The sequence below is a fragment of the Talpa europaea genome (genome assembly GCF_964194135.1).
Source record: "Talpa europaea genome assembly, chromosome: 12".
NCBI classification, from domain to species: domain Eukaryota; kingdom Metazoa; phylum Chordata; class Mammalia; order Eulipotyphla; family Talpidae; genus Talpa; species Talpa europaea.
In genome coordinates this window covers 51,907,668-51,933,577 of record NC_140079.1, presented here as the reverse complement: position 1 = coordinate 51,933,577, position 25,910 = coordinate 51,907,668, and the positions used below count along the sequence as shown (strand labels likewise).

Sequence of the window (25,910 nt, the reverse complement as noted above, 5' to 3'; positions counted from 1 at the left end):
AAGAAACTTCTCTGAAGAGGAAATGCAAATGGCCAACAGACATATGAAAAAATGTTCAACATCACTTGTAATCAGGGAAATGCAAATCAAAACTACCATGAGATACCATCTCACACCAGTGAGAATGGCACATATTAAAAAAAACTAGCAACAACAAATGTTGGCGAGGGTGTGGAGAAAAAGGAACTCTTCTGCACTGTTGGTGGGAGTGCAAACTGGTCCAACCACAATGGAGAGCTGTATGGAGATTTCTGGACCTACTAAACATAGAGCTTCCATATGATCCAGCAATTCCACTCCTAGGTATTTACCCAAAGGACACAGAAACATCAATTCCAAAGAGCACCTGCACCCCTATGTTTATAGCAGCACTGTTTACAATAGCTAAGCTTTGGAAACAACCCAAATGCCCAAAAATAGATGACTGGATCAAGAAGATGTGGTACATATATACCATGGAATATTACTCAGCATTCAAAAAAGATAAACACATGCAATTTGCAGCAACATGGATGGCGCTGGAAGGGATCATGCTCAGCGAAATAAGCCAAAAAGAAAAAGAAAAATACCGGATGGTCTCACTCATAGCAGGAATCTAGAGAACTTAAATAAGGGACCAGGAAAATGAATATAAGAAAGTGAAAATCAAAATCAACAGAAAACTATGAACCAGAGACACTTTTTGGGGGGTGGGGGGCGGGAGGGGAAGGATTGGGGTCAGAATGGGGCGTTTGCAATTGTATGGGGGAATATAAAAATAAAATTTATTATTTAAAAAAAAAAAGTCAATGGCAAAAAGAATTAAACACTGAAAAACAAAGACATAAAATAGAACCACATATTTAAATAATTCATAATAAGAGAGAAAATGTGTGAAGTTAATAATAATAAAGGTTAATATATAAAATGGAAGACTTTCCTGCAAATCTTAACATTTCATTATGCCATGCAATGGATATAAATATATTAAAATGTTATGTAAATGACTTGTTTTAACTTTTATGTATTCTCAGAAGAGTTGTGACATGGAATTTAATAAAAAATAATAAAAATGATACCATTGACTATTTTTCAATCTCATTAATTCCTAAGTAATATGAACTGTGTAAACATGTGAACACTGAAGAACAGCCATGTTACACTTACAAACCATATTTATTAAACTGATATTTCATGGTTAGAATACTGAAAGCATGGGTTTAAAATGTTCTTACCATTGCTGAATTCTTCATCCACCGACGTTCTGGAATGGGATTTCCAGCCAACAGAGCACAGGGCAAAGTCAGCTGCTGTCCTTCAATTACACTGGCCACTGATGGGCTGATTCCAATAAGTGGAGCAACTGAATCAGAGAAACCACAGGCACTCAGCTCTATTTCACCCAAAAGGAGGACAAACTATTTTATAGTCCTCTTTAACGATGCTTTAAGAATTGAGTTTTTAAGAACAAATTTTTAAAATATAAATAAGCATAAATTTGAAGGTAGAGATAAAGGACTCTTCTAATCACTGGGAGACTCAATTAAAGAAGTAATTGCATAAAGGTAGAGAAGTTTACAAAAAGAAGAGTAAGTTTATGACATGGAAGATGAGAAATGACAAGCTAAGAAATTTGCAACGTATTTAGTACACAAATGAAGAGTGACTAAAAGATAAAAATGAAATAATTAGAACTATTTTCAGGAAATATTAATTTGAAAACTGAATAGTATTTATTGAAGAAGTGAAAAACACAAAAGATGAGATCAGTGAGCCAGATGCTATCATATAATGGCTCAAGGAAATAAAATGAGATGGACTGCCTTAAGTGGAATGGTAAAGAAGTATTGTAAAGATCTTATTTTCTAGAAATCAGTGAATAAGTTTAAGATAAATCAAAGTAAAATTCCCCAAGAGTCTACTTGGAAAATTTAAGGTATGTGTAAATGAAGAATGGGATAAACATAAAGAAAAATTGATATATGCATATTAATGAGGAACATACACTGACAGGTTTAAAAATCACATTAAATGCTGTAGTAATTTAAACAATGTAGTCCTAATGCACAAATAGACATAGATGTAAGACCCAGTAAAAAGAAGACAGAAATGTAAATTCAGCATGTGAACAAATGCCAATAAGTCTAATAAATGGGAAAAGAATACTTAAGAAAGATAATGAAATTAATGTGTTAGCACTTAGAACAAACAATATGATATTCTTATTTTATATCATATACCAAAATAATTCCAAATTAACTATAGTGATAAATGTAAAAAAGTTAACCAGAAAAGCACTTTACCACCTTAGTATCTATTTAGACTTAAATCAATTCGTTCAAACTGACCTTCATTTTTTCAAATGAAAGATAAGGAAGTTTGGATGAATGATCTCCATTTCTAACAATCTATGACTTGGGGTGGAGACAAAAAGCTAGTCCAGAGATCAGATATCTTTTTTCTTTAAGTGGCATAAACAGGAAATGATACAGTAAAAGAAGCTGGATGATATTGAAGTATATGTGTTTAAGCACATGATTGATCTTACCAAGTCCTGTCACTGTTACTGTTGTCTGGGACTGGATTTTTCCAAACTGGTTTTCAGCTTCACAAATATAGGTTCCTTTATCACTTGCCCATAAGTCTAAAAAGAAGAGACCATTTACTAAATCAACACCATCTATGGAGCATTAACTATGTTCCAGGTGGTACTGGGATCTGTGTATGGGAAGGACAGTGCTGTCTTCTGGTAGTTCCCATTCTAAGGGAGAAGACACACATAAAATAATCACACTGCAGTAGGATAAAAGCCGTAACATGAGTTTTAAACAATGAACTGTGAGAGCCAGAGACGGGAGTGACTGATCATATATAGGGGAGTTAGGGAAGGTACACATAGAGGTAATATTTGAACTTACCCTAAATAGCAGGTAGACTGACAAATACAAAGCACAAATGCACAGAGATATATGCACCCTATGTTCACTGGAGCATTATATACTATAGCCAGGAATTAGAAACAACCTAGATGCCCACTGACAGACGAGTGGAAAGGGAGATATGGTATATATATGCAATAGAATATTACTCAGCTATACAAAAACATGAAATCCTGCCATTTGCACCAACATGGACAAAAATAGATGGTATTATGCTTAGTAGAATAAGTCACATGAAGAAAGCTAAATATTGTATGATTTCATTTAGATATGGTGCATAAAGTATCAAAACAAAGTAAAACAAAAATAAACCTTTAGACTATAACACCACATTATTGGATATCAGAAAAGAACAGGAAGGTGAATGGGTAAATTGAGCAAATAGAGAATATATATGGTGAATGATGGAATTCTACTTTTAGTGGTGAAAACTATAAAGTAGTATAAACAGGTGCTGATTTATAATGATATACAGCTGAAACTTATATAGTATTATGATTCAATGTTGTTTCAATTAAAACTGACATTAAAAACACAGCTGGTAGGATAAAAAGGCAGCCTAAACTTATGGGTTACAAAGGCAGAAGAATGATTTGAAAAAAATGACAATCTATTCAAAGAATAGAACAATGGCCACTACACCACCCTAAGGGCATTGTGGAAGTTTACAGAGGAAATTTGATTTGGGGAGTTTGTTGGCATTTGCATGGAACACATTCACAAAATAAACAATTATCCAAATCCAGCAAGACTTTTGAAGGTACCACTGGAAATTCGTGGATCTGATGACTTTCTTTAATCATACATGCCTACAAAATAACTCTGTGTGAATGAAAGAAAATAAAAAACTTCAGCCAGAATTGCCACTATTTTAGAAAATTCCTTCACTAGTTTTCATTTTTGAATCATCAGTCCCATATTCCTGCTTTGATCTACATTTGAGTTGTCAAATACATGGGAATGCTATATAAATGTGTATGCATAGTTCATGAAGCCAGAGCTGTTCAGAATATTTTAATATAAATTTCTTTTATCTTCCTTGGTGCTCCATTTTGGATATTAAAATAATTTTCATTATCTAGGTACATTGAATATACCTACATATTTTTTCAGGATAATAACAAGAACATTACAAAATATTTTTCATTAAAAGGGTGATAGGGTAGTCAGAATGAAGACTACTAGGTTACAGGTTGGGTGGATGTAGTTAGGAAATCAAAAATGAAAAGGTAGACCAGTACCTTATAAAGACTGTGGTTTCATCTTGTGAGCAAAAGGGGAGACAAGGTAAGTTGTTAAATAGGGAAATGATTATCATTTTCACAAATATCTTAAGATAAGCACAGCTTAATCTGTTGACAGATCATGATTTTAGCAGAGTAAATGTAGCTTTCCATAATGAATAATTTCATAGGATCTCTATAAACAGCAGTAACAAAGTTTTTACTCCTCTGTTAATCATAGGCAAATAACTGAAGAATTGTATTAGTAAATTCAGGCAGTATCCACTCTAAACAATAATAAACATTTATTTGCAAAGGGAAATGCAGCAAATCGCCTGGTTAATAAGTCATGCATTGCTTCTAACCAAGATGTTTCCCATATAATCAACCCGGTCCTAATTGCGCAGAAAATCAAAATTCCACCCAAACTAAGTTTCTAATCATGAGTGTCCTTCCAGATGATTATATGATACAATTAAGCATCCATTGGTCAATACATTGCCCTTTTATTTTTCCTTTTTTAAATCTCATCTAATTGGCTTGTTTTCAAGCAATTGTGTTCCCTTTGGACTGCTCTTCAACACCATTATCACCCTAACCTCCTCACATTTTTTCTCTCTCATTTCTGTACTTATCCTGCAAGAGTTGTTCTGAAACTACTTTCATAGGCTTTTTCCTGTCTTTGAAGTTTGGGGATCTATTTTCTCTCCCTTACCAAGAGCTCTTCTTTACTTGCATTTTTCAGAGCCTGCACAATTTGAGCCAATCTAATATGAGTACTTCCAATATGTACACTTAGTACTTACTGCTCATAAATATACACATCCTTTATTGAAGGTTTTCTATAAAATACCTCAAAGATGCAATTACTTTTTAAAGATCAATTAATGATCTAAATGTTATTATTCATCTAAGGTTACTATTCAAACATTTTTGAAAAGGTATAAAATGCTTACAAATATCTGAATGCTGGTTATATCTGAATGGTTTTGGGGTAAGATTTTCAGATGAGAGAGTACTGACTTTTTCTTTAACCTTTTGATCCAGGTAGGAGGTGTTTAATCAAGGAGGCTTCAGAGGATATATGGTCCCTATGCATATGGTTATGTTTTGCTAGCCAAAAATAATGAAACCTTACTACTAGTAATATAATGCTTTCTACACAGTCAGTACAAAGTTCAATGAGATGTGATCACTTATCCATCTATAGCCCACTAACTCTATCTGCAATAAAAAGCAGTAAGATGTGAATAAATCACATTGCTTCATTAGCCTATATGATATATTAATGACATGCATTTGGATAAAATATCCATTTATGACAATTACCATATATAAGAGTTTAATACTATTTTAAAGTGACATGTAACAAACACAAAACGTGTTGGCAAAATTAACTTACTATTCTAAATGCCACAATAGCTATATCAAAAATTAATATAAATATACACATATCTGTATAAAATACATTTCCTTTAACCTACTTGAAATAAAGAGTGCTCCTGTTCTTAGTTGACTGATGGAACTCAATGAAAAGGGTCTTGAGAAGATTGGCATGTTGTCTAACCTTCGCCATTTAATCTTTGGTTCTGGATAACCCTGGACATAGCAAGGTAATGTCACATTTGAGCCAATTTCCATAGACACATCAACAGGTTCTTGTATGAAAACTGGAGGTGCTGGAAGATATTATAAGTAAAAAAAAAAAAAAAACAGCATTAGTGAAGAAGACAGGCACATCAAATACAAATTTAATAAATTGTCAACAGATTGAATTTGAATTAAATCATTGTTTACATGACATTATAAATTTACCTCTGAAGTATTGCTGTCTGCTACTGAAATAGCAACTATTTTATACTTTATGAATGGATAGCAAAACGAAGAAGTGCAACTATTTCCCTAAACTGATAAATGAAAAGATTGGGAATTTAAATGAAGATTACCTTAAAAGAATTTTTCATTTTAGGAATTTATTACCAATTTTAATTTATATCACATTATTCAAGTCTTTAAACTTTCTAATAAATAAGACTGCCTTGGAATAAAATATCTTTGAGGATTAGAGGGGAGGGCGGAGCAACATGGTGGCGAGGAGACGTTGCGAGTAAGATCTCCCATTAAAAAAAAAAAAAAAGTTAATAGGGAGGAAAAGCAGCAGGTCCCAGTGAGAACTGGGACACGGAAGATAAACGGATGACTCCAGCAAACTACCTGAAAAAGAAAGTTGCCATAAAAGAGGACTAGAAGGGAGGAAAGCGCAGAACCCTGCTCCCCTCCCCCACCCACAGAGTCAGCACTCTCTGACCAGCGGAGAGGAGGGAAAAAAAAACTAAAACGACCAACAAGAAAAAACTACGCATCAAGCTGGACTGTGAGTGGAAAGGAACTATTGCAGCCACCACACCCTGTGAACAGGAGCTGTGGAGAACCCTGCAGGATTCGCCGCGGCGGTGAGCGAACAGCTCCGGGCGCCATTGGAGAACAAAGAGACTCTGGAGGAGACCTGCACACAGCCCCGGGCCGGCCAGTAGCTTTTGCAGAAAAGTGCCGCACACACGCTTGGCGCTCTTGAAAAGCAAACGCAGATCAGGATCCTGGCTGCCAGGACTCCGTGCCTGTGATCTAGGCTTGCGGGAGACGCACAGAGGCCCTCACTGAGGTGAAAGACCCTCACTGAGTGAGCAGGAACCAGGCGCCCAGGCACAGGAGCGGGGTGCAAAAGGCGCCATTCCCGCGCCACTTAACTGGGCTACAGCCCACATCCTAGAACTGAGGGCTTTGAACTGAGACCCTGGGCACGAAATTCGGGGCGTGGGTTCTCCACGACGGTGGGGCACAAGGCAGACACAGCACCCCAAAGCCGTTGAGGTTTACCCTACCATTCCTGCTCTGTTCCCTGTCCCATGGGTGGGGGGGGGCGAAAAACAGCCCCCAAGGACAATAGGAGAGATCTCTGGCGCCACCTAGCGACCAGGGGAAAAAAGTCACTAACACCCCATAGAACAGGGAAATTTCTTAAGACTGCTTGAAAAGGGCAGAAGGCTCCTGGAGAAGACAGTGGCCAGCTGGGAAGTTAGCCCATGCCAGGCCCCTTCCGACCAGCAGTCTGAGCCCACAGAGGGAACAGGCACCCACGGCTGGGGTGGACCGGGCGCGCAGAAGAGTGTGCCTGAGACCAGATGCGCAGGGACTGAGTCCCGCGTCACCATTTCAGAACAGGGACATTTCTTCAGTAAAGACTGCCTGAAACCAGCAGAAAACTCTCTCAGAAGCTAGAGATGGCTCCTGGAGGAGCCAGAGGGGAGCGGAGAAGTTCACCCAAGATGCTGGCCAGTCCGAGCAACACAGTGTCCCAATGCATACGACAAATTAGAAAACAGATAGTAGGGAGTAGAAGAACCACACGCAACCTAACAACTCCTCAGGAAAAAAGCACACCACAAAAAGAAAACAACCCCCCAGATTACAACGACAGTAACTTGGAAGAACTTGTGAGACTTCCAGAAAGAGAATTTAAAATTGCCATGATTTAAAAAGTGACAGAAATCATAAAGGAAAACAATGATATGAGAAAAATAATCAACGATCAGAAGAATGAAATTGAGTCCCTAAAGAGGGGAGCAAAAGAAACACAGGAGATCAAAGAATTAATGGAGGAACTAAAGAACTCTGGGAAAAGCAATGAAAGCAGAATAGATGAAATGGAAGAACGAATAAGTACTCTTGAAGACACAGAAATAAAAAGAACCAAAACAGAAAAGGAAAGAGAAGTACGAAGGAAAAAGAACAAAGAAAGACTTCGGGAACTATCTTGACTCCATGAGGAAAGGAAATATAAGAGTTACAGGAATTCCAGAAGGAGAGGAGAGAGATGTAGGAACAGAGAAAATATTCCAGGAGATAATTGAAGAGAACTTCCCAAACATGAAGAAGGAGCTGAAAATTGATATACAAGAAGCAAGAAGAACACCAAACTTCCATGACGAAAGGAAAAATACGTCAAGACACATAATAGTAAAGCTCCCAAGAATCCAGGACAAGGAAAAAATAATGAAGCTGACAAGAGGGAAGAAACAGATAACATTCAAAGGAAAACCAATCAGACTGACATCAGACTTCTCTGAAGAAACCCTACGGGCAAGGAGAGAGTGAGGGACATAGTCAACAGACTCCAAGAAAACAGATGCCAACCAAGAATACTCTATCCCGCAAAGCTCTCCTTCCTCTATGAAGAAAGAATAAGGACCTTCCCAGACAAACAGAAACTCTGGAATTTCATTATGACTAAACCCCCACTCCAAAAAATACTGCAAGGAATACTAAAGCTAGACCCTCAGAGGGACGAATAACAATGAAAGAAGGCCAAAAAAAAAAAGTCATTAAAAGAATAAATAAATAAAATCAAAGGAAAGACAAACACAATGGCAAACACAAATGCTAACATATCAATATTAACTCTAAATGTAAATGGACTAAACTCTTCAATAAAAAGACACAGAGTTGCAGCCTGGATTAAGAAACAAAACCCAACCTTTTGCTGTCTCCAGGAAACACATTTAGCTACAAAAGATAAAAATAGGCTCAAAGTTAAAGGATGGAAAACAATCCTACAAGCAAATGGACCAAAAAAGAAAGCAGGAACAGCTATACTTATATCAGATAAAACAGACTTCAAACTCAAAAAAATAAAAAGAGACCCCAATGGTCACTACATTATGATCAAGGGGACAATACTTCAAGAAGAAATAACACTCATTAACATATACTCACCAAATGAAGGAGCACCAAAATATATCAGACAACTGTTGTCCTCTCTGAAAACAGACATCAGAGAAAACACATACATAGTGGGAGACTTCAACACACCACTATCAACAATGGATAGATCAATAAGACAAAAAATAAGTAAAGAAACTAAAGCTCTAAATAAGGACCTAGAGCATTTGGGCTTAACAGACATCTATAGAACACTAAACCCAAAAAACGGAGTACACATTTTTCTCAAGTGCACACGGATCATTCTCCAAGATCGATCACATACTGGGGCACAAGACAAACATGAACAGATACACCAAGATTGAAATCATATCAACCATCTTTTCTGACCATAAAGGCATCAAACTAGAAATAAACCATAAAAAGAAGGCTCACATCAAGAAACAAGAAATAACTCAAAGAAACAACCTAATCTTGAAGCTCAAAGATCTAGAAAAAGAACAACAAAAAAACCCCAAAACCAGTAGAAGAAAAGAAATAATAAAAACCAAAGCAGAAATAAATGAAATTGAAACTAAAAAAACAATCCAAAAGATCAATGAAACCAAGAGCTGGTTCTTTGAAAAAATCAATAAAATAGACAAAACCATAGCCAGGCTCACAAAGGAAAAAAGGGAGAAAGCACAAATAAACAGGATCACAAATGAAAGAGGAGAAATCACAATGGACACAGCAGAAATCAAAAGAATAATCAGTAACTACTATGAACAGTTATATGGAAACAAGTTCAACAATCTAGAGATTGGCAAATTCCTACAACTCTACAATCACCCAAAGCTAGATAAAGAAGAAATGGAACACCTAAACAGACCAATTACAAGCAGCGAAATTGAAATGGTAATCAAAAACCTCCCTAAAAACAAAAGCCCAGGACCTGATGGATTTACAAATGAATTCTACCAAACATTCAGAGACGAATTAGTGCCTATCCTTCACAAACTCTTCCAAAAAATTGAGAAGGAAGGGACAATACCAAACACGTTCTATGAAGCCAACATTACACTAATACCAAAACAGAACAAGGACAACACAAAAAAGGAAAACTACAGGCCAATCTCCCTAATGAACACTGATGCAAAAATCCTCAATAAAATTTAGCTACCAGAACCCAACAATGTATCCATAAGATAATTCACCACAACCAAGTAGGATTCATTCCAGGGGCACAAGGATGGTTTAACATCCGAAAATCAATCAACGTTATCCAACACATCAACAAAAAGAAATATAAAAACCATATGACAATATCAATAGATGCTGAGAAATCTTTTGACAAAGTGCAACACTCATTCATGATAAAAGCCCTTGAAATTCTTGGGATACAAGGAACATACCTCAACATCATAAAGGCCAAGCCAACAGCCAGTATCATTCTCAATGGTGAAAAGCTGAAAGCAATTCCATTAAGATCTGGAACAAGACAAGGATGTCCACTCTCACCACTGCTTTTCAATATAATACTGGAAGTCCTAGCCAGAGCAATAAGACAAGAGAAAGACATACAAGGAATCCAAATAGGAAAAGAAGAAGTCAAACTATCACTATTTGCAGATGATATGATAATATACATAGAGAACCCCAAAATCTCCACAGAAAAACTAATTCAACTCATCAATCAATTCAGTAAAGTGGCAGGATACAAAATCAACACGCAAAAGTCAGTAGCCTTCCTATACACAAACAATAAATCTGAAGAAGAAGAAATCAAAAAAACCATCTCTTTTATTATCGAAACAAAAAAAATCAAATATTTGGGAATAAATCTAACAAAAGAGGTAAAGGACCTATACAAAGAAAACTATAAAACACTGTTAAAAGAAATAGAAGAAGACACAAAGAAATGCAAAGACATCCCCCGCTCATGGATTGGAAGAATAAACATTATTATAATGGCCATCCTACCAAAAACAATATACAGATTCAATGCTATTCCAATCAAAATCTCAATGGCATTCTTCAAAGAAATAGAACAATTATTGATGAAATTCATATGGAATCACAAAAAACTCCGAATAGCCAAAGCTCTCCTGAAAAAAATAGAAGGGAATGGAGGCATCACACGCTAGACTTAAAACTATACTACAAAGCCATAATCATCAAAACTGCATGGTATTGGAACAAGAACAGACATACAGACCAATGGAATCGAACAGAAAATCCAGAAATAAACCCACAGATTTATGGTCAACTAATCTTTGACAAAGGAGCAAAGACTATGCATTGGAGCAAAGAAAGTTTGTTCAATAAATGGTGCTGGGAAAACTGGGTCGCTACATGCAAAAGAATGAACCTTGACCACTACCTCACACCATACACAGAAATCAACTCAAAATGGATTAAAGAACTAGACATAAGACCTGAAACCATAAAATATATAGAAGGAAATATAGGCAAAACACTACGTGATTTGCACATCAAAGACATCTTTACAGACACATCACATAAAGCAGTGATAGTGAAGGCAAAGATAAACAGCTGGGACTACATCAAATTAAAGAGCTTCTGCACAGCAAAAGAGACAATAACAAAAACAAAGAGAAACCCCACCAACTGGGAGAACATTTTTGCACCCAACACTAATTGTAAAGGACTGATCACAAAAATCTGCAAAGAGCTGATGAGACTCAACAACAACAAAGAAAATAATCCAGTCAAAAAATGGGCAGAAGAGGTAAAAAGAAACTTCTCTGAAGAGGAAATGCAAATGGCCAACAGGCATATGAAAAAATGTTCAACATCACTTGTAATCAGGGAAATGCAAATCAAAACTACCATGAGATACCATCTCACACCAGTGAGAATGGCACATATTAAATAAACTAGCAACAACAAATGTTGGCGAGGGTGTGGAGAAAAAGGAACTATTCTGCACTGCTGGTGGGAGTGCAAACTGTTCCAACCACTATGGAGAGCTGTGTGGAGATTTCTAGATCTACTAAACATAGAGCTTCCATATGATCCAGCAATTCCACTCCTAGGTATTTACCCAAAGGACACAGAAACATCAATTCCAAAGAACACCTGCACCCCTATGTTTATAGCAGCACTATTTACAATAGCTAAGCTTTGGAAACAGCCCAAATGCCCAAAAATAGATGACTGGATCAAGAAGATGTGGTACATATATACCATGGAATATTACTCAGCATTCAAAAAAGATAAGCACATGTAATTTGCAGCAACATGGATGGCGCTGGAAGGGATCATGCTCAGCGAAATAAGCCAAAAAGAAAAAGAAAAATACCGGATGGTCTCACTCATAGCAGGAATCTAGAAAACTTAAATAAGGGACCAGGAAAATGAATAACTATAAGAAAGTGAAAATCAAAATCAACAAAAAACTATGAAACAGAGACACTTTTTGGGGGGTGGGTTGCGGGAGGGGAGGGATTGGGATCAGAATGGGGGGGTTGCAATTGCATGGGGAATATAAAAATAAAATTTATTATTAAAAAAAGAAATAGGTAAAAAATATCTTTAATATTTTTAAAACTTATTGCTTTTATAAATGAAATTCATTTGTATCAGAGTTTAGTATGGTATTAAATCCTTGTTCTAATGGTATTAAATCCTTGTTCTATTCCATTTAAGAAACTTATGCTTGAGAACAATACAAATTAAAATAACAGTGTAACATCTGATAATGAGACAAATAGGGAAAACTTAACCTCAAGAAGAACTAAGAAATGGTTTAAAAATTAAAAAGTTAAGGAAGAAAGGATCCAGTTATCCACATAATTCAACTAACCACAAAAGCTGGGAGAAAGAATTAGAAATTCATCAGAAGTACACCTTGGAAAATGCAGGAAAGCAATAGAGGGAAAATTCTCTCAGCAATCCCAAATAGATGGGGTTTTCAATATGCCCCACAGAACTGACGAGTAATAATATTTGAGGCATGAGGCAAGGGAAAATAAATAGGGTACCATTAAACTCTGCATTTCTGGTGGGAATGCAAACTGGTCCAACCACTGTGGAAAGCTGTGTGGAGGACCCTCAAATTACTAAAAATGGATTTACCATATGACCCAGCATCCCACTCCTAGGAATCTACCCAAAGGACACAAATACATTAATTCAAAAGGATACTTGCACTCCTACATTCATTGCACACTATTTACAATAGGTAAAATATGGAAACAACCTAAATGCCCCAAAACAGATGACTGGATCAAGATGTGGCTTATATATAGACAATGAAATAATACTCAGCAATCAAAAAATATAAACTTATGCCATTTGCAACAACATGGATAGAGCTGGAAAGGATTATGCTCAGTGAAATAAGTCAGAAGGAAAAAAAATATCAGATGGTTTCACATGTAGGAGGAATATAGGGAAAGGGATCAGGAAAAAAAAAAAAGACAAAACTAGCAGTCACATTGGGCCTCCCTAGCGTCCTAGGGGTTAAATCTCAGTGCTACCACCATGAAGGTCCACCATGACGTACAGCCTGAGGTCAATCCCCATCCAGAGAGCAGCAGACCTCTCCTGTTTCACCTGCTGCTCCCCTTGGCAATATATTTCAGCAGATCTGTGTGTTCTGTTCTCCACTCTGTCTCTGTTGAATCCTCTCACTCCTCGCACCTCTGTACCCCACTTCTACACAAAAACAAATAAAATCTTAAAAAAAACCCCAAAAACTAGCATGGGCCTCCCTGTTATCCATAGCCACTACAGCACGAGCTCAATCCCTGGCCAGGGAGCTACCCACATGGCACAGCAGACCTCTCCTGGCTCACCTGCTGCTCCCCTCAGCAGTGTATTTCAGTCAATCTGCCTGTTCTGTTCCCCACTCTATCTCTGATGAATCCTCTCACCCTCCCACACATCTAGCCTGTATCCTGGTTCTTGTATGCATAAATAAATAATAATAAAAAAAACTAGTAGTCAAACTATAAATTGGAGACATTTGTCAGGGTAGTGGGAGGGAAAGGGATCAAAACTGGAGGGAAGAGCACAAGAGTCTATGGTGATGGTTCACAGATGTCCTGGTGGTGGTAATTTTATGGGGACACCACCTGAAATCAAACATTGTACAAAAATTAATGACACAGAAATATATAAATTTAAAAAACTGCAAGAAAATAAATAGGGTACCATTAGAGGTAATAGATGAAAGATTCTAAGAGAAGGCACCTTACATAGGTATTCTTGGCAATATCCAGTTCACGCATTGGTTAAGAATTCAAACATCTCTCACTTATAAAGCCTGGGGCTATGTTAAGTACTTTCTATTAATTATCTTGTTTAATCTTAATAAGATCCCTATAAGGTAGGTACTATTATTACCCCAATTTTATAGATGAAGACAATGATCATTAATTGGCTGAATATCACTTAATTTACTAAGTTCAAAGGTGAAGCTAGGATTGAAAACCAGGTTGATCGACTCTGGTGTCACAATTCTTTGCCATTTTATCAACCTCTTCTGTTCTATGTTTACAGGCAAATAAGGATGGGTGTAGAGATCACTCTTTCCTCCTCAATGAGAATTTTGGGACTTTGGAGTACCACTGAATTCCCAGCAGCTTTAGTTCTTATTAGCCTGGATTAAAGAACCTCTTCTAACTTTGCAACCTCATACCCCATTATTTATCTATATAATTCCTACTCCCCCAACAATTATAACTCCTTATTATTCTCCAAATCAGGATTGGCCTTTCACATGTGTAACCCGCCATCCCCCTTAAATGCTGATGTTACGTTTGATCTCTGGTAATTGAAATACTGGCAATCCTTGAGACCAGTTGAAAAGGCCCTTCCCTTATGCAAGTCTTACCCTGCCAGATGGACAAGATTTCTTCCCTCTCTGAAGTTTCAGAGAACTCACTCTGCACTGTTCTCATGGCAATGGCCTTGTTCAGCCTTTTATTGACTGCATGTTTTCACTTTCCCTAGAGAACTTTTAGTCGAAAGCAAGTTTTTATCTTCACTAGCAATTAACATAGTAATCTGTGCATTATAAATGGCTGCTAGATTTGTGAAGGATTGAATCAATATTAACACTTCAACAATAATACACTGGGTGTGTGTATGTATACATTAAGTATATATAATAACATTCTTGATCATGTGCATCTGACCTGGCACTTTTGGAAAAAAAGAAAGGTGGTATCAGAGGCCCTATTCTTATTTATCATTCCTGAATACAATAAAATTAAATACCCCAACTGAGCAACATGTTTTTAAAAAGAACATGTGCATTTTCTTTAGATTACCTTGATTCACACATATGAGATTGTGACTTATAAAAATTATAGGCAAAATAAATGCTTTACAAAGTTTACAAAGTTTCTCATTGTGCTGGTTTGTAAGACCTCCTTATTTTTCTCTAAAGTAATAACAATCACTTATTCTAGAGCTGGTTGCTGTCCTCTAAAACAGAGGTTAAATATAAAAGTCTTAGAATGTGTTAGGCTCAAAGTATGAGTATTGACTGTGTTTAGGGAACAGAAAACAAATTCCAGAAGAACAAAACGATATGCAGAAGCTTAGGACTGACCAAACTTCTGGGCGGAAACCAAGCTTACTGACACAACAGAGCACAGTCATCAGTGAAAATGGAGTTAAACTTGAATTTTCAGAATTAAGAAAGCCAAGAGCAAACTGAAATAAAAAGGAATAAATGAAGCTCAAGTTGTGCCCATAAAACTCAGTTAAGTTGGGATAGGTCATCAGTGATAACGAAGCTTCAGGAACACTGACCGGAAAAGACAAATCCAGGGTCAGGGAATATGTATGCTAGCACAAGAAAACAAGGCAAATGAGAGTACAAGGCACTAAGGAAACAGCCAAGATGACATCAGTAACAAGGAAATGTCAAAAAAGAAACAACTAACTCAGGCCATGGTCACCCTGAAAGCATAGCCATGTTGGCTTCCCCAAGTGAACTGCACTGGGGGACGGTAAACTGATAATGGAGACTAGGGAAAGGGAGTAGAATTATAAACCCTGGTTTGCACAGGAACGAGGTGTTGCTTAGAGAGGATACAGCACGAAGTGGTTTCAAATGGCTGTTCTACTCCTTCTCAGCCGGTAAATATGGAACATTGTTTTACCTTCCCTAGTCTAAGACTCCCCACAAACAGAAGCAGGATAATAGCATGCCCTATCTCATGGTGGTAAAAGAAATAGACTTTATTAATGAGTTAGCATGTAGTAATCACCAAAATATTAGCAACCATTGAAGATAGTTTGTTAATTTATTCAACCTCAAGTTCTAGAGTTTAACATCTACTGTCAATTTAGAATTTCAACTTTGTGTATAATCTGCCTGATTCAGTGTGATCACTTTAGTACTTATGTGCTAAGGCCTTGAGAACTGACAGTTTATGCAAGGTAAGGCTGCATTTTCACCTACAGACAGACATGGCTGTGCACACAGAATATTTTGAAAATATCAAAGTTAGCAACAGATTGATCATGTTGCTCTAAAATCCATAAAAGTCTTGTAGTTTCTGACAATCAAATATCTATCTACTATGACAACTTTTGCCATATTAGTCAGAGATTTTCTTTTCTAATGTGGCTGAACATACTGTTTTGGTTCTACCAAACCACAAAACATGAAACCAGTCTAAGACTCAAACCCTGTGTGGTATGCAATGCTACAAATAAAAATGCTGCCAAGCCAACTTTTTGTTTGATGCAGTCAATCTTCTTGTCTTCCAAATGACTTCACAATTCACTACCTCTTCTGAGAATGAAAGAAAAGCTTTGGTAACATTCCCTGTTGACCTGAAATGTCCATAAATTAAAGTCATGATAATGAGAAAGAGGAAAAAGGAGACTCACTACAAGAACTCAAGAATGATACCGGTTACTTTATTATTTTTTTGGATCTGGTATTGTTGATGTGAAGTAACAAGCCCAAAAAAACAATCTGAAAGCCCAAAGAGCTACACGATATGAATAAAGCATGTTTTCCTTCTTAAATCATAGGCTACTTAAATTTATGCCCAACAGTTTTGGAACACAGATGAATAATTTTACGCACTACTAGTGGTGGGACTTACTTGTCTCAAGTACTTTTAAAAAAAAATTATCAAGTTGAAATGGTGACTTTCATATTAAAAGCTCAAAGGTTATTCTTAAATGCTATGCCACTATTATATATGTTTTTCTACATTTTTCAAGACTTAATCTCTGAAATTAACACCTATCTGATACCTGGTGCATGCACATAGGAGAGGCTCTCTCATCTTTAAACCAACCTATGTCAGAAGAACTAATAAAAGTCAGGAAGAAAACCTAGGCACTCTTCAGAACCTATACTCTTATCTATTATATGAATTCTGGGGAAAAATTTGGGGGGTTATTTGTTTGCTTTCTTTTAAACTTAAGAGTGATAACCACAATCATTACCCTGATTGATATGCACAGTTCTTGAATATTATATCTGCTAGGAGATGCAACAATAGCTTTATGGTCTAAATAAACTTTGTAAGCTACAATAATCAGAATTTTAATGGTGAACAAGGAGAGGGTTAAGGCATAACAGAAACATTCCTGGTGTAGACTTTAATATGAAATGATTTGGCAATGGTTAATAACGATCAAGATTATAGTAAGCAAACAATTGAGTTTATATTAGTGGTTCCATCAGGACAATTACTGGAATAAGAGTTGAGGAAGCTATTGTTTTGGAAAGGGTCATAGAGTGAAGGTCTTGAATATGAGTGAAGATAAAACAAAGTTCATTTCAAGCAAAGAAGGATAAATACAAAACATTTGTTAGGAAGTTTTTTAATCCAAAGCAAGTTACTGCAGCACAGACAGCCTTAATGCTACATGGTTTAGCAGTGGTCAGAAGAGAGAACCTGGAAAGTTCAGAAACTAAAAAGTGAATGCATATGCAGTAAGTAAGCAAAAAAGCATGTACATGATATTTTGTTGTTCTATAATCTTGGAGAGAGTGAGGGTTCCATTCCCTTTTTGCTGGGAACAATCTGCAATCTGAGATTCTTTCCCTCTTCGTTGAGGAGTAGACTGGAGCAAGACAATTGTAAAAGTGTGTTGGATAAACACAAAATATCTGTGCAGGAAGGAGGAAGCAACAAAACTAGAAAATGTTGAGAACTGAAGCATTATACTTTTGTATCTCTTGAAAACAAGAATAATATATCTAGGGACCTTCTTCCTTTGGACCTTTCACATCTGACAACACTACTTGTATTTTACACTCTGCTGGTATATTCATATCCCCATCCACCCAGAGATTCCAATCTTATTTACAAGGCACTTCTCTTAATAACCAAAGAGTTTAGTCACGGTTCAAGCACATCTTGCTTTGCCCTAGACAGATTCTACAGGGGCCTTTGTGGCCATTTCTAGCTTCATTGGTTTTACCCTGAGGGCATGATCACCAAGAATGCAGAATATTCACCAGACTGCCCAGGGGCAAGGATATCATATATGATTCAGAGTGAAAAAAAAAATTAGTTTATATGAAACAGAATATTAAACATAAAGGGCAATGATTTTCATTTTAAAATTAAGGGAGTAGAAAGAACATATTTTGTGTTACTTTACTCTAAAAAAATGCCTTTTCTTTATAGTTTCTAACTTTTGTTAAAAAGTCAGCTTTGGCAAGGAAATCATTGTACATAAATGAACATACAATTGAACATTATGCCGTATTTGTAATTTTTAGGTGATGCAAACATTTGAATTATCTGTTAAAATCAAGCTGCTAAGTTCTTTTAAAACAAAGCAAGCTGTTTCATTTCATTCTTTACCACACTGTGTAGAGCTTTCTGTTTTGTTTTGTTTTGAAAAACATGAACTGAAGAGACAAGAGGAGGGAAAACCCAACTTCTTGAATGACCCGACAAGAGTGTCATGCGCATGTGTGCCTTTCACATTGTGATTGACATTTATTTGTAGTTAGTACTTTATTTTATACACTGAGGAGTCATACTAGTGAGTTAAAAATAAAAGAAAAGTAAAGCACAATCTGCTACCTTTGTTGTCATCAGCATCTCCAAGTTATGGTCCAGGGCCAAAGCCTAATTTCTGGCTTCCAGATGTTAAGACTTAGGAATTTGGTTAATACTTAGGAATTTAGTCAGAATGGATGATTCCTGACAGGAATCTGTTTGGGAACATGTGATATATCTGTGAAGTCAGAAAACCTGACTCTGTCCCTCCATAGCTCTGTGACCCTGTTCGTTGTTTAACTTTTCTAATCCTATGTTTCCTTCAAATTATATTTCATGGAAATAATTATAGTATCTTCATCTTAGGACTGTTATTAGGGCTTAATGAGATAGTGCATATAAAAGTTCTTAGCACAGTGTACGCTATATAGAAAGCACTTGACTATCATTACTACATTAAGTATCTGGATGGCTGAATGTTATTCTTACAAATATTTAGACCCAACTGTTTCAAAGTTATCAGCATTGAAAAACAGCATATCAATTTCAAAACAAATCATCAGTCAGAACTGGGATGCTTACAGCCAACATCCAGAGTTATCTTCCCAGTCGCTCTTCCAGCTTCATTGACAGCCACACACATATAATCCCCAGCATCCAGGTCTTGAGTTTCTTGAATCTTCAAAAGTCCCAAGAGAGGGTCAATAATGAGGAAAGTTGAGGGCCTCAGTTCCAGATCCCCTAAGTCAAAACAAGGAGAACATTAAGCACTAAAGTATTTACATAGTTTACTCTGCTGTTGGTTTGATTTCAAAACATCTGAAGAAAACTGATTGTAAAGTTTTTAAATACAAGTGTCTGGCACAATGTACACACTTAAACGATGTTTATATGAGGAAAGAATGAAGTGTTTCTTGGCACTGAGCTGATTTATTAGTATGTATAATTCTACAGGCTAATCTATAGCCAAAAATCTGTTCCTATGTGGATTTTGTACAAATATTTCCTACTGTATATGAGGAACATACCCTCCAAAACAATACTGAGGAAGTGGCAAGGGTAGAAGCTGTCACTATGGCTGTGGCAGGTAAGAAGGGCATGAGGAGATGTGAGTTGAAAGACTCGTGACAGGATGAATTCCAGTTACCTAGGAAATGCTTCAACAACTATAGGTGTTCTTGGTTTGGCCAATGACTAGGTTTTTGATTTGTTGGATGCTAATGCTATCAGTTTTTTGTCTTAGAGGTGTGAGCTGCCTGAGAAGAATCTGATAATGGTTGGAAGAAAAAGGAACCAAAACTATAAGGAGAGGGGAGGGAAGAGCTTATTGGGAGGAGACAGGTTACATATGAGGAATTTGTGACAATGAATAGAGAGGTGTGTTGTGATATCTGTCTCCGAGGTCATCTTTATTAAATCTGCATTACTTATCAAATTTCTTTTTTTTTAAGTGGATTTTTTTTTTTTGTATAGAAGAACTGGGATGTAGGCCAGAGGTACAGGAGGTGAGAGGATTCACCAGAGATGGATTGGGGACCAGAACAAGTGGATCTACTGAAATACACTGCTGAGGGGAGAAGAGGGTGAATAGGAGAGGGACGCTGTGCCATGTGGGTCAGCAACCTGGCCGGGGATTGAACTCAGGCTGTAGCGATAATAGTGCTGATATTAAACCTCTAGGTCACTGGGGAGGCTCACAATTAAATCTCTTTAAGTTTGAATTACGGGCCTTTTGGAAGAAGCAAGTAGGAGGTAAACGTATATGCAATGGAATTAAATATTGAATTTCACCTAAGAGTGAAGGTAGGATAACCCAAAAAAGCTAAGTCTTGTGTGGGTTATGGGTATAAGCTCTGTTCTTGTAGCATGCCAAGTCCCCTGAGAACCATTTCTATTTAAAGGCAGACAAAAGCTCAACAAATCTGGAAGACAGCTTTACCCTCCAGGGTGGCTCCTCTCCTAAGAATGGAATTAACCAGAATGACCAGCATCATTAAAAATGCCTGCTATAGATGTTTAATGTCAGCTTAGTGTCCATATATTACATTTTTTTTTTTTTTGTGAGGGGTAGTAACAAACTTTTATGAAGACCCTAAAAACTTCCAAGAGGTTTGTAAGTATTGTTCTTAAGTCTATAGATAGATGTCATGTCAGAAAAATCTAGCCAGTGTTAAGTCTCCAAAATGTCACACAGAGACCTGGAAAAGCCACATAAAGCCATGGGCCTGAAGACCAAAGAAGTAACTGCCTTAGCTTCTAGCGAGCAAAGAATTGAAAATTCTCCAGGATACCACAAAATGCACCAATCAATGGACTCAAGACAACAAACAGGCAATTCTTCTTTTTATTTATATAATCTGGGGAGGAGAAAAGGTCAGAGGAGTCCTAAATTTAAAAACAAGAAAATTACATTAGCAACCATCAGTGCCAAAACTAAAGCACTTTTCAGCATTCCAATACTTTAAACCCCAATCTCTTTTCAAGCTTGCTACTACATACCATGGAAGGACGAGAGAAGCAACTAAAGCCATGTCTATGTGCCTCTGGGAAATTTTCATAAATAAAAGCAGATGATGTTGACATAAACTTTCCTCCCACTAAGGGAGGATGCAATGTGGCCTAGCTGTTCATCAAGTATTAAAATGTTTGGAATAAAATGCATTTAGATTTTTGGAATTTACTTCTCCTTTTTTTTTTCCCCATATATGTCAGAGGACATAACAGTAAGAAATAAAGACCTTTGTACTGGTAGGTTTTCAAAATAAAAATGTTTAAAGAGTAACAGTCAGTAGTGAAAGAAAATATAAATTGGAAAACATTGGTTAAAACAAATTTGCATTAATATCACATTTTGATAATCTCTCCTTTCTTGATTTCTATTTAAAAAAAATCAGTCTTTAAGTTATGGAGAAGCCAGAGAAAATACAGAACTCTGAGATGAAAATGAAATAGGGATTGTTTACTTTTTATATTAGATAAGAAGAATGTTATACATAGTAAAATAAATAAACTTTTCTAACTAGTACAGGATTTAACCATCATTAGTGTTAAAGAGGGTTCTCTTTCTGCTGTAGTTTAAATCCAATCCTGGCCTCTTGGATGTAAAGACTAACAGAGAGATCGTTATTCCTGGCATAAGATCTTTTCAAATAGTTGATGGTAATTAAGTGGCTTTCAAAAATGTTTGTCTCAAGATCCTCCTACATATATTTAAAAATTAATGAGGGCTTTAATGAGTTTTTGTTTACATGGACTATATTTATTTGTACTTAGTATTTTAGAAATAGAGCTGAAAAAATTAAAAATGCATGTATTTATTCTATAATAACAAACTCATGGTATTCTAACATAATGAATATATTTTATGAAAAATGTTATATTTTTTTGAAACAAAAGAAATTCAGTGAGAAGAGTGATGTTGTTACACATTTTTGTAAATCACTAGAATGTGTAGCTTAATAGAATACAGCTAAGTACTCATATGTGCTTCTGCATTCACAATACGGCATATCACACATTATGAAACCTCCAGAAATTCCATCATAAACTCATGAGTCAGATCTCCTTGGTGGTGCAAGGGGTTAAGGTGAAATCTCAGAAGCTAGCCACTGCCTCTGCAGCATGAGTTCGATCCCCGGCCAGGGAGCAACCCACATGGTGCAGCAGATCTCTCCTGACTTGCCTGCTGCTCCCCTCAGCAGTGTATTTCAGTCAATTTGCCTGTTCTGTTCCCCACTCTGTCTCTGGTGAATCCTCTCACCCTCCCACACCTCTGGCCTGTACCCCAGTACTTGATGCATAAATAAGTAAATCTTTAAAAGAAATAAAATAAACTCATGAGTCAATGAGTGTATAAAAGAGAAATACCACCTTTGTGTTATTAGGAAGAATATTTTTGATCTTGTGGGATACCTTAAAAAGACTATGGGTAGGCTCAGGAGTTCCTGACTACACTTCAAGAAGCATCCATCTAAATGAAAGCGGTTTCTTTCTCTTGGCGAATTATTTCTTTATTAGATAATATTGGCTTATAACACCATATATAATTAGGTTCACAGCTTTTCAAGTGTATGTTATCGCACCACACCCACCACCAAGGCACTCACAGTCCTCTACCATAATCCAATTTCTTTAATATTTTACCAAAGATATCCTTTATTTTTTTAAAGATTCATTTATTTATGCATACAAGACCTGGGGTACAGGCCAAAGGTGTGGGGGGTGAGAGGATTCATCAGAGACAGTGGGGAGCAGAACAGGAAGACTGATCAAAATACACTGCTGAGGGGAGCAGCAGGCAAAACAGGAAAGATCTGCTGTGCCATGTGGGTGACTCCCTGGCCGAGGATCAAACTCGTGCTGCAGTGGCTGCAGATAGCTTCATAGGTCGTGTTTAACCCCTCGTGCCACCAGGGAGGTCCACCAAAGATAGCCTTTATATGTTTTCTTTGTATCGCTGATGCTTTCTTGAACCCGTTTTATGGAGTTCAATTCTAAAATTGAAAAATCTAAAATCTCAGTAGCATTTTTGATTATAGAACTCCTTTTCTTTGATAGACTGAGCAGAATGCGATTTGTTAATATGTGATGGATGCAGGGGCTGGGAGCAGGAGGCATGGGGAGTTGCTGTTTTAACTGGTATAAAGTTTCAGTAATGCAAGATGAATACATTCCAGAATTCTGCTGTATAGCACAGTGCCTGTATTTAAGCAATGTTATACTGCACACTTAAAAATTTGTTGAGGATAGATCTCATGTTTCATGTTCTCACTATAATAAATAAGTAAATAAATAAATAAAACTATATATACATATGTAAGTAATTGACACCATAAATAAAGTAGATGACACCATAAATAAAGTAGATGATACCATCCATCTACTTTATTCAACTAGAATTGCTTAAAAAGATATGAAAATTATTTACATGGTCAGGATAAGAACTCTTCTTTACCCCTGTGGTTTCCATAAGGTAGGAGTTTCCTAATCCACCTGGAGTCCGATCCCCAGTGGAGATGGGAAAGGAAGGCCTATGCCTCCCTGGCACCCATTCTTTTTATAGCTGGTCTGAATGTAGAAGTGTCTGATCTCAAGTTTTGCTCTGATGATCTAGATTCTACTTATACAGTTGTCTGCCTGTGACCAGGAGAGTTAGTTGGCCTAATGTCTTCCAGTTCGAGGCAATACTGCCTATTGTGCATGAGATTTGGCGCATTCCTCCAACGTCATCTGCCAGTATTTAATGCCCATATTCTAGCTCTATTGGTTTATAACTCAGACAGAGAAATGCATGTTACTTACTAGGCCCACTGAACTAATAGGTACTCAGTTGCATGTTTGGAGGGGCTTCCTAATTCCTCCTCCAGCTTCCAAGCTATTAATGGGGACAAGGCTGAGAGGAACAATAAGTTATTCAGGAAAGTAGCCTCAATTTGGGAGAATGCAAGGCTCTGTATGACTCTGCTATAAACAGGCAGAGAAATCAGCAGGTTCCGCTAATTTTTAAAAAGTTTTTTTCACATTTATTCTTTGTGTTTTTATTTTGAACATAAATTACTGACTGCTGTTTTTTAAAATACTGCCTGGATATTTTTCTGGATTCATTATGATGTGAGTTTAAAATTGATACCTATTTCACTTGTAATTCAAAGACTTGAGTATTTTAAATAGGTAAAATTAGTTTACAATAACTGAAATAAACCTAGGTAAAAAAGCAAATCCAAATATACTTTCTTGACTTTCTTTTTGTCCAACATCTAAGTGAAGCTGCCATGGTAGTTGCTGCTCCAAGCTTTGTGATGCCACCCAAGGATGATAAGGAGAAAGATGCCAATAAGTTGGCCAAGAAAGACAAAGACCCATTGAAGAAACCTCGAGGCAAGGCCACAGAGAAGATGTGGTCCAAAGGCAAAGATTGGGACAAGCTCAATAACTAGTCTTGTCTGACAAAGCTACAAATGACAAACTCTGTAAGGAAGTTCCCAAATGTAAGCTTATAACCCAGCTGTAGTGTCTGAGAGCTGAACATTTGTGGTTCCTTGGCCAGGGCAGCTCCTCAGAAACTCCCAAGCTAATAAAGAACTTATCAAGTTGGTTTCAAAATAGAGAGCTCTAGTAATTCACACCAGAAACCAGAAGTGGAGATGCCACAGCTGCTGGGGAAGAAGATGCATGAACAGGTCCCATCAACTGCACATTTGAAAAATAAAACTTCACTAAATTAAATAAAAACTGCCTTATCAGAGGAAACAGAAAGACTTTTTCCTTAATGTGGAAAACTGTGAAAATGACATTATTCCCTAGTTTCCATCCTTGTTTTTGATTTGTATTATTTGAAAGTGTTTCTTTTCTACATAAAGTTCTTCTTTTCACCTCATGTTCCCCAAGAGTTTGAACCCGAGGTGAATTCATAATTTTGTGATTATGACATCAACCTGTTGCTATGGGAATGCCTGTGATTTAACAAACAGAATCATAACAATAGTGCTTTGTACTATTTAGCATTTTTCATCTGAAGATTAAAAAGTATTTTGCAAGCTGCATCTCAATAATCCTAGCAACCTCCCTGTTATGGTGTTTTTGGGTATTTTTCTTTCTCATAAACTGGAAGAATAGAAAGAAATGAAGAAGGATGCTTTACACAGGTATCTGCTGTCAGCATCTGGGTCTGGGCCTGGACCCAATTGTATCCTCACTAAGGACGGATGACACACAACAGTTGTTTTATTAGAGAACTACAGGGGCGTGATCTTTATGTTACAAATAGTGGCAGATCATTTCTATGCTTAAGTATCTTCTATGCATGATGCAGCTGACCAGCATTACATTTGTCTCTCAGTTATGTGTGAGTTTCTATGTGTGTCTTTATTTTAACTTCTATGTGTGTTTTTATTGAATATGTCCTTATGAATCTAGGAAACTTTCTATGAGGGAGAGTCATTATCTCTAAGAAAAGTGAACCAAAATCAGCGAAGATATTTTAAATGTTAACTGAGTATTCTTGGACAATTTTCTTCAGGAAACAATCCTAAACTAACAAAGAGAATGTTCAGCTGGATTAGCAAAGGCGAACTTTTCCTGCTTTGATTTTCACGGTCCTATAATCCACA

At 36.7% G+C, this 25,910-nt stretch overlaps 1 protein-coding gene across 1 annotated transcript in view; it reads right to left on the bottom strand.

Moving 5' to 3' along the window:
- HMCN1 (hemicentin 1) overlaps window positions 1-25,910 on the bottom strand; it is a gene marked incomplete at both ends in the record, with an annotated part of 509,757 nt that overhangs the window by 260,543 nt on the left and 223,304 nt on the right. The window contains 4 exons of the mRNA XM_084251187.1: window positions 1,215-1,342; window positions 2,528-2,623; window positions 5,626-5,820; window positions 19,384-19,542. Coding sequence (XP_084107313.1) covers window positions 1,215-1,342; window positions 2,528-2,623; window positions 5,626-5,820; window positions 19,384-19,542 — 578 coding nt within the window. The remainder of the gene's footprint in view (window positions 1-1,214; window positions 1,343-2,527; window positions 2,624-5,625; window positions 5,821-19,383; window positions 19,543-25,910) is intronic.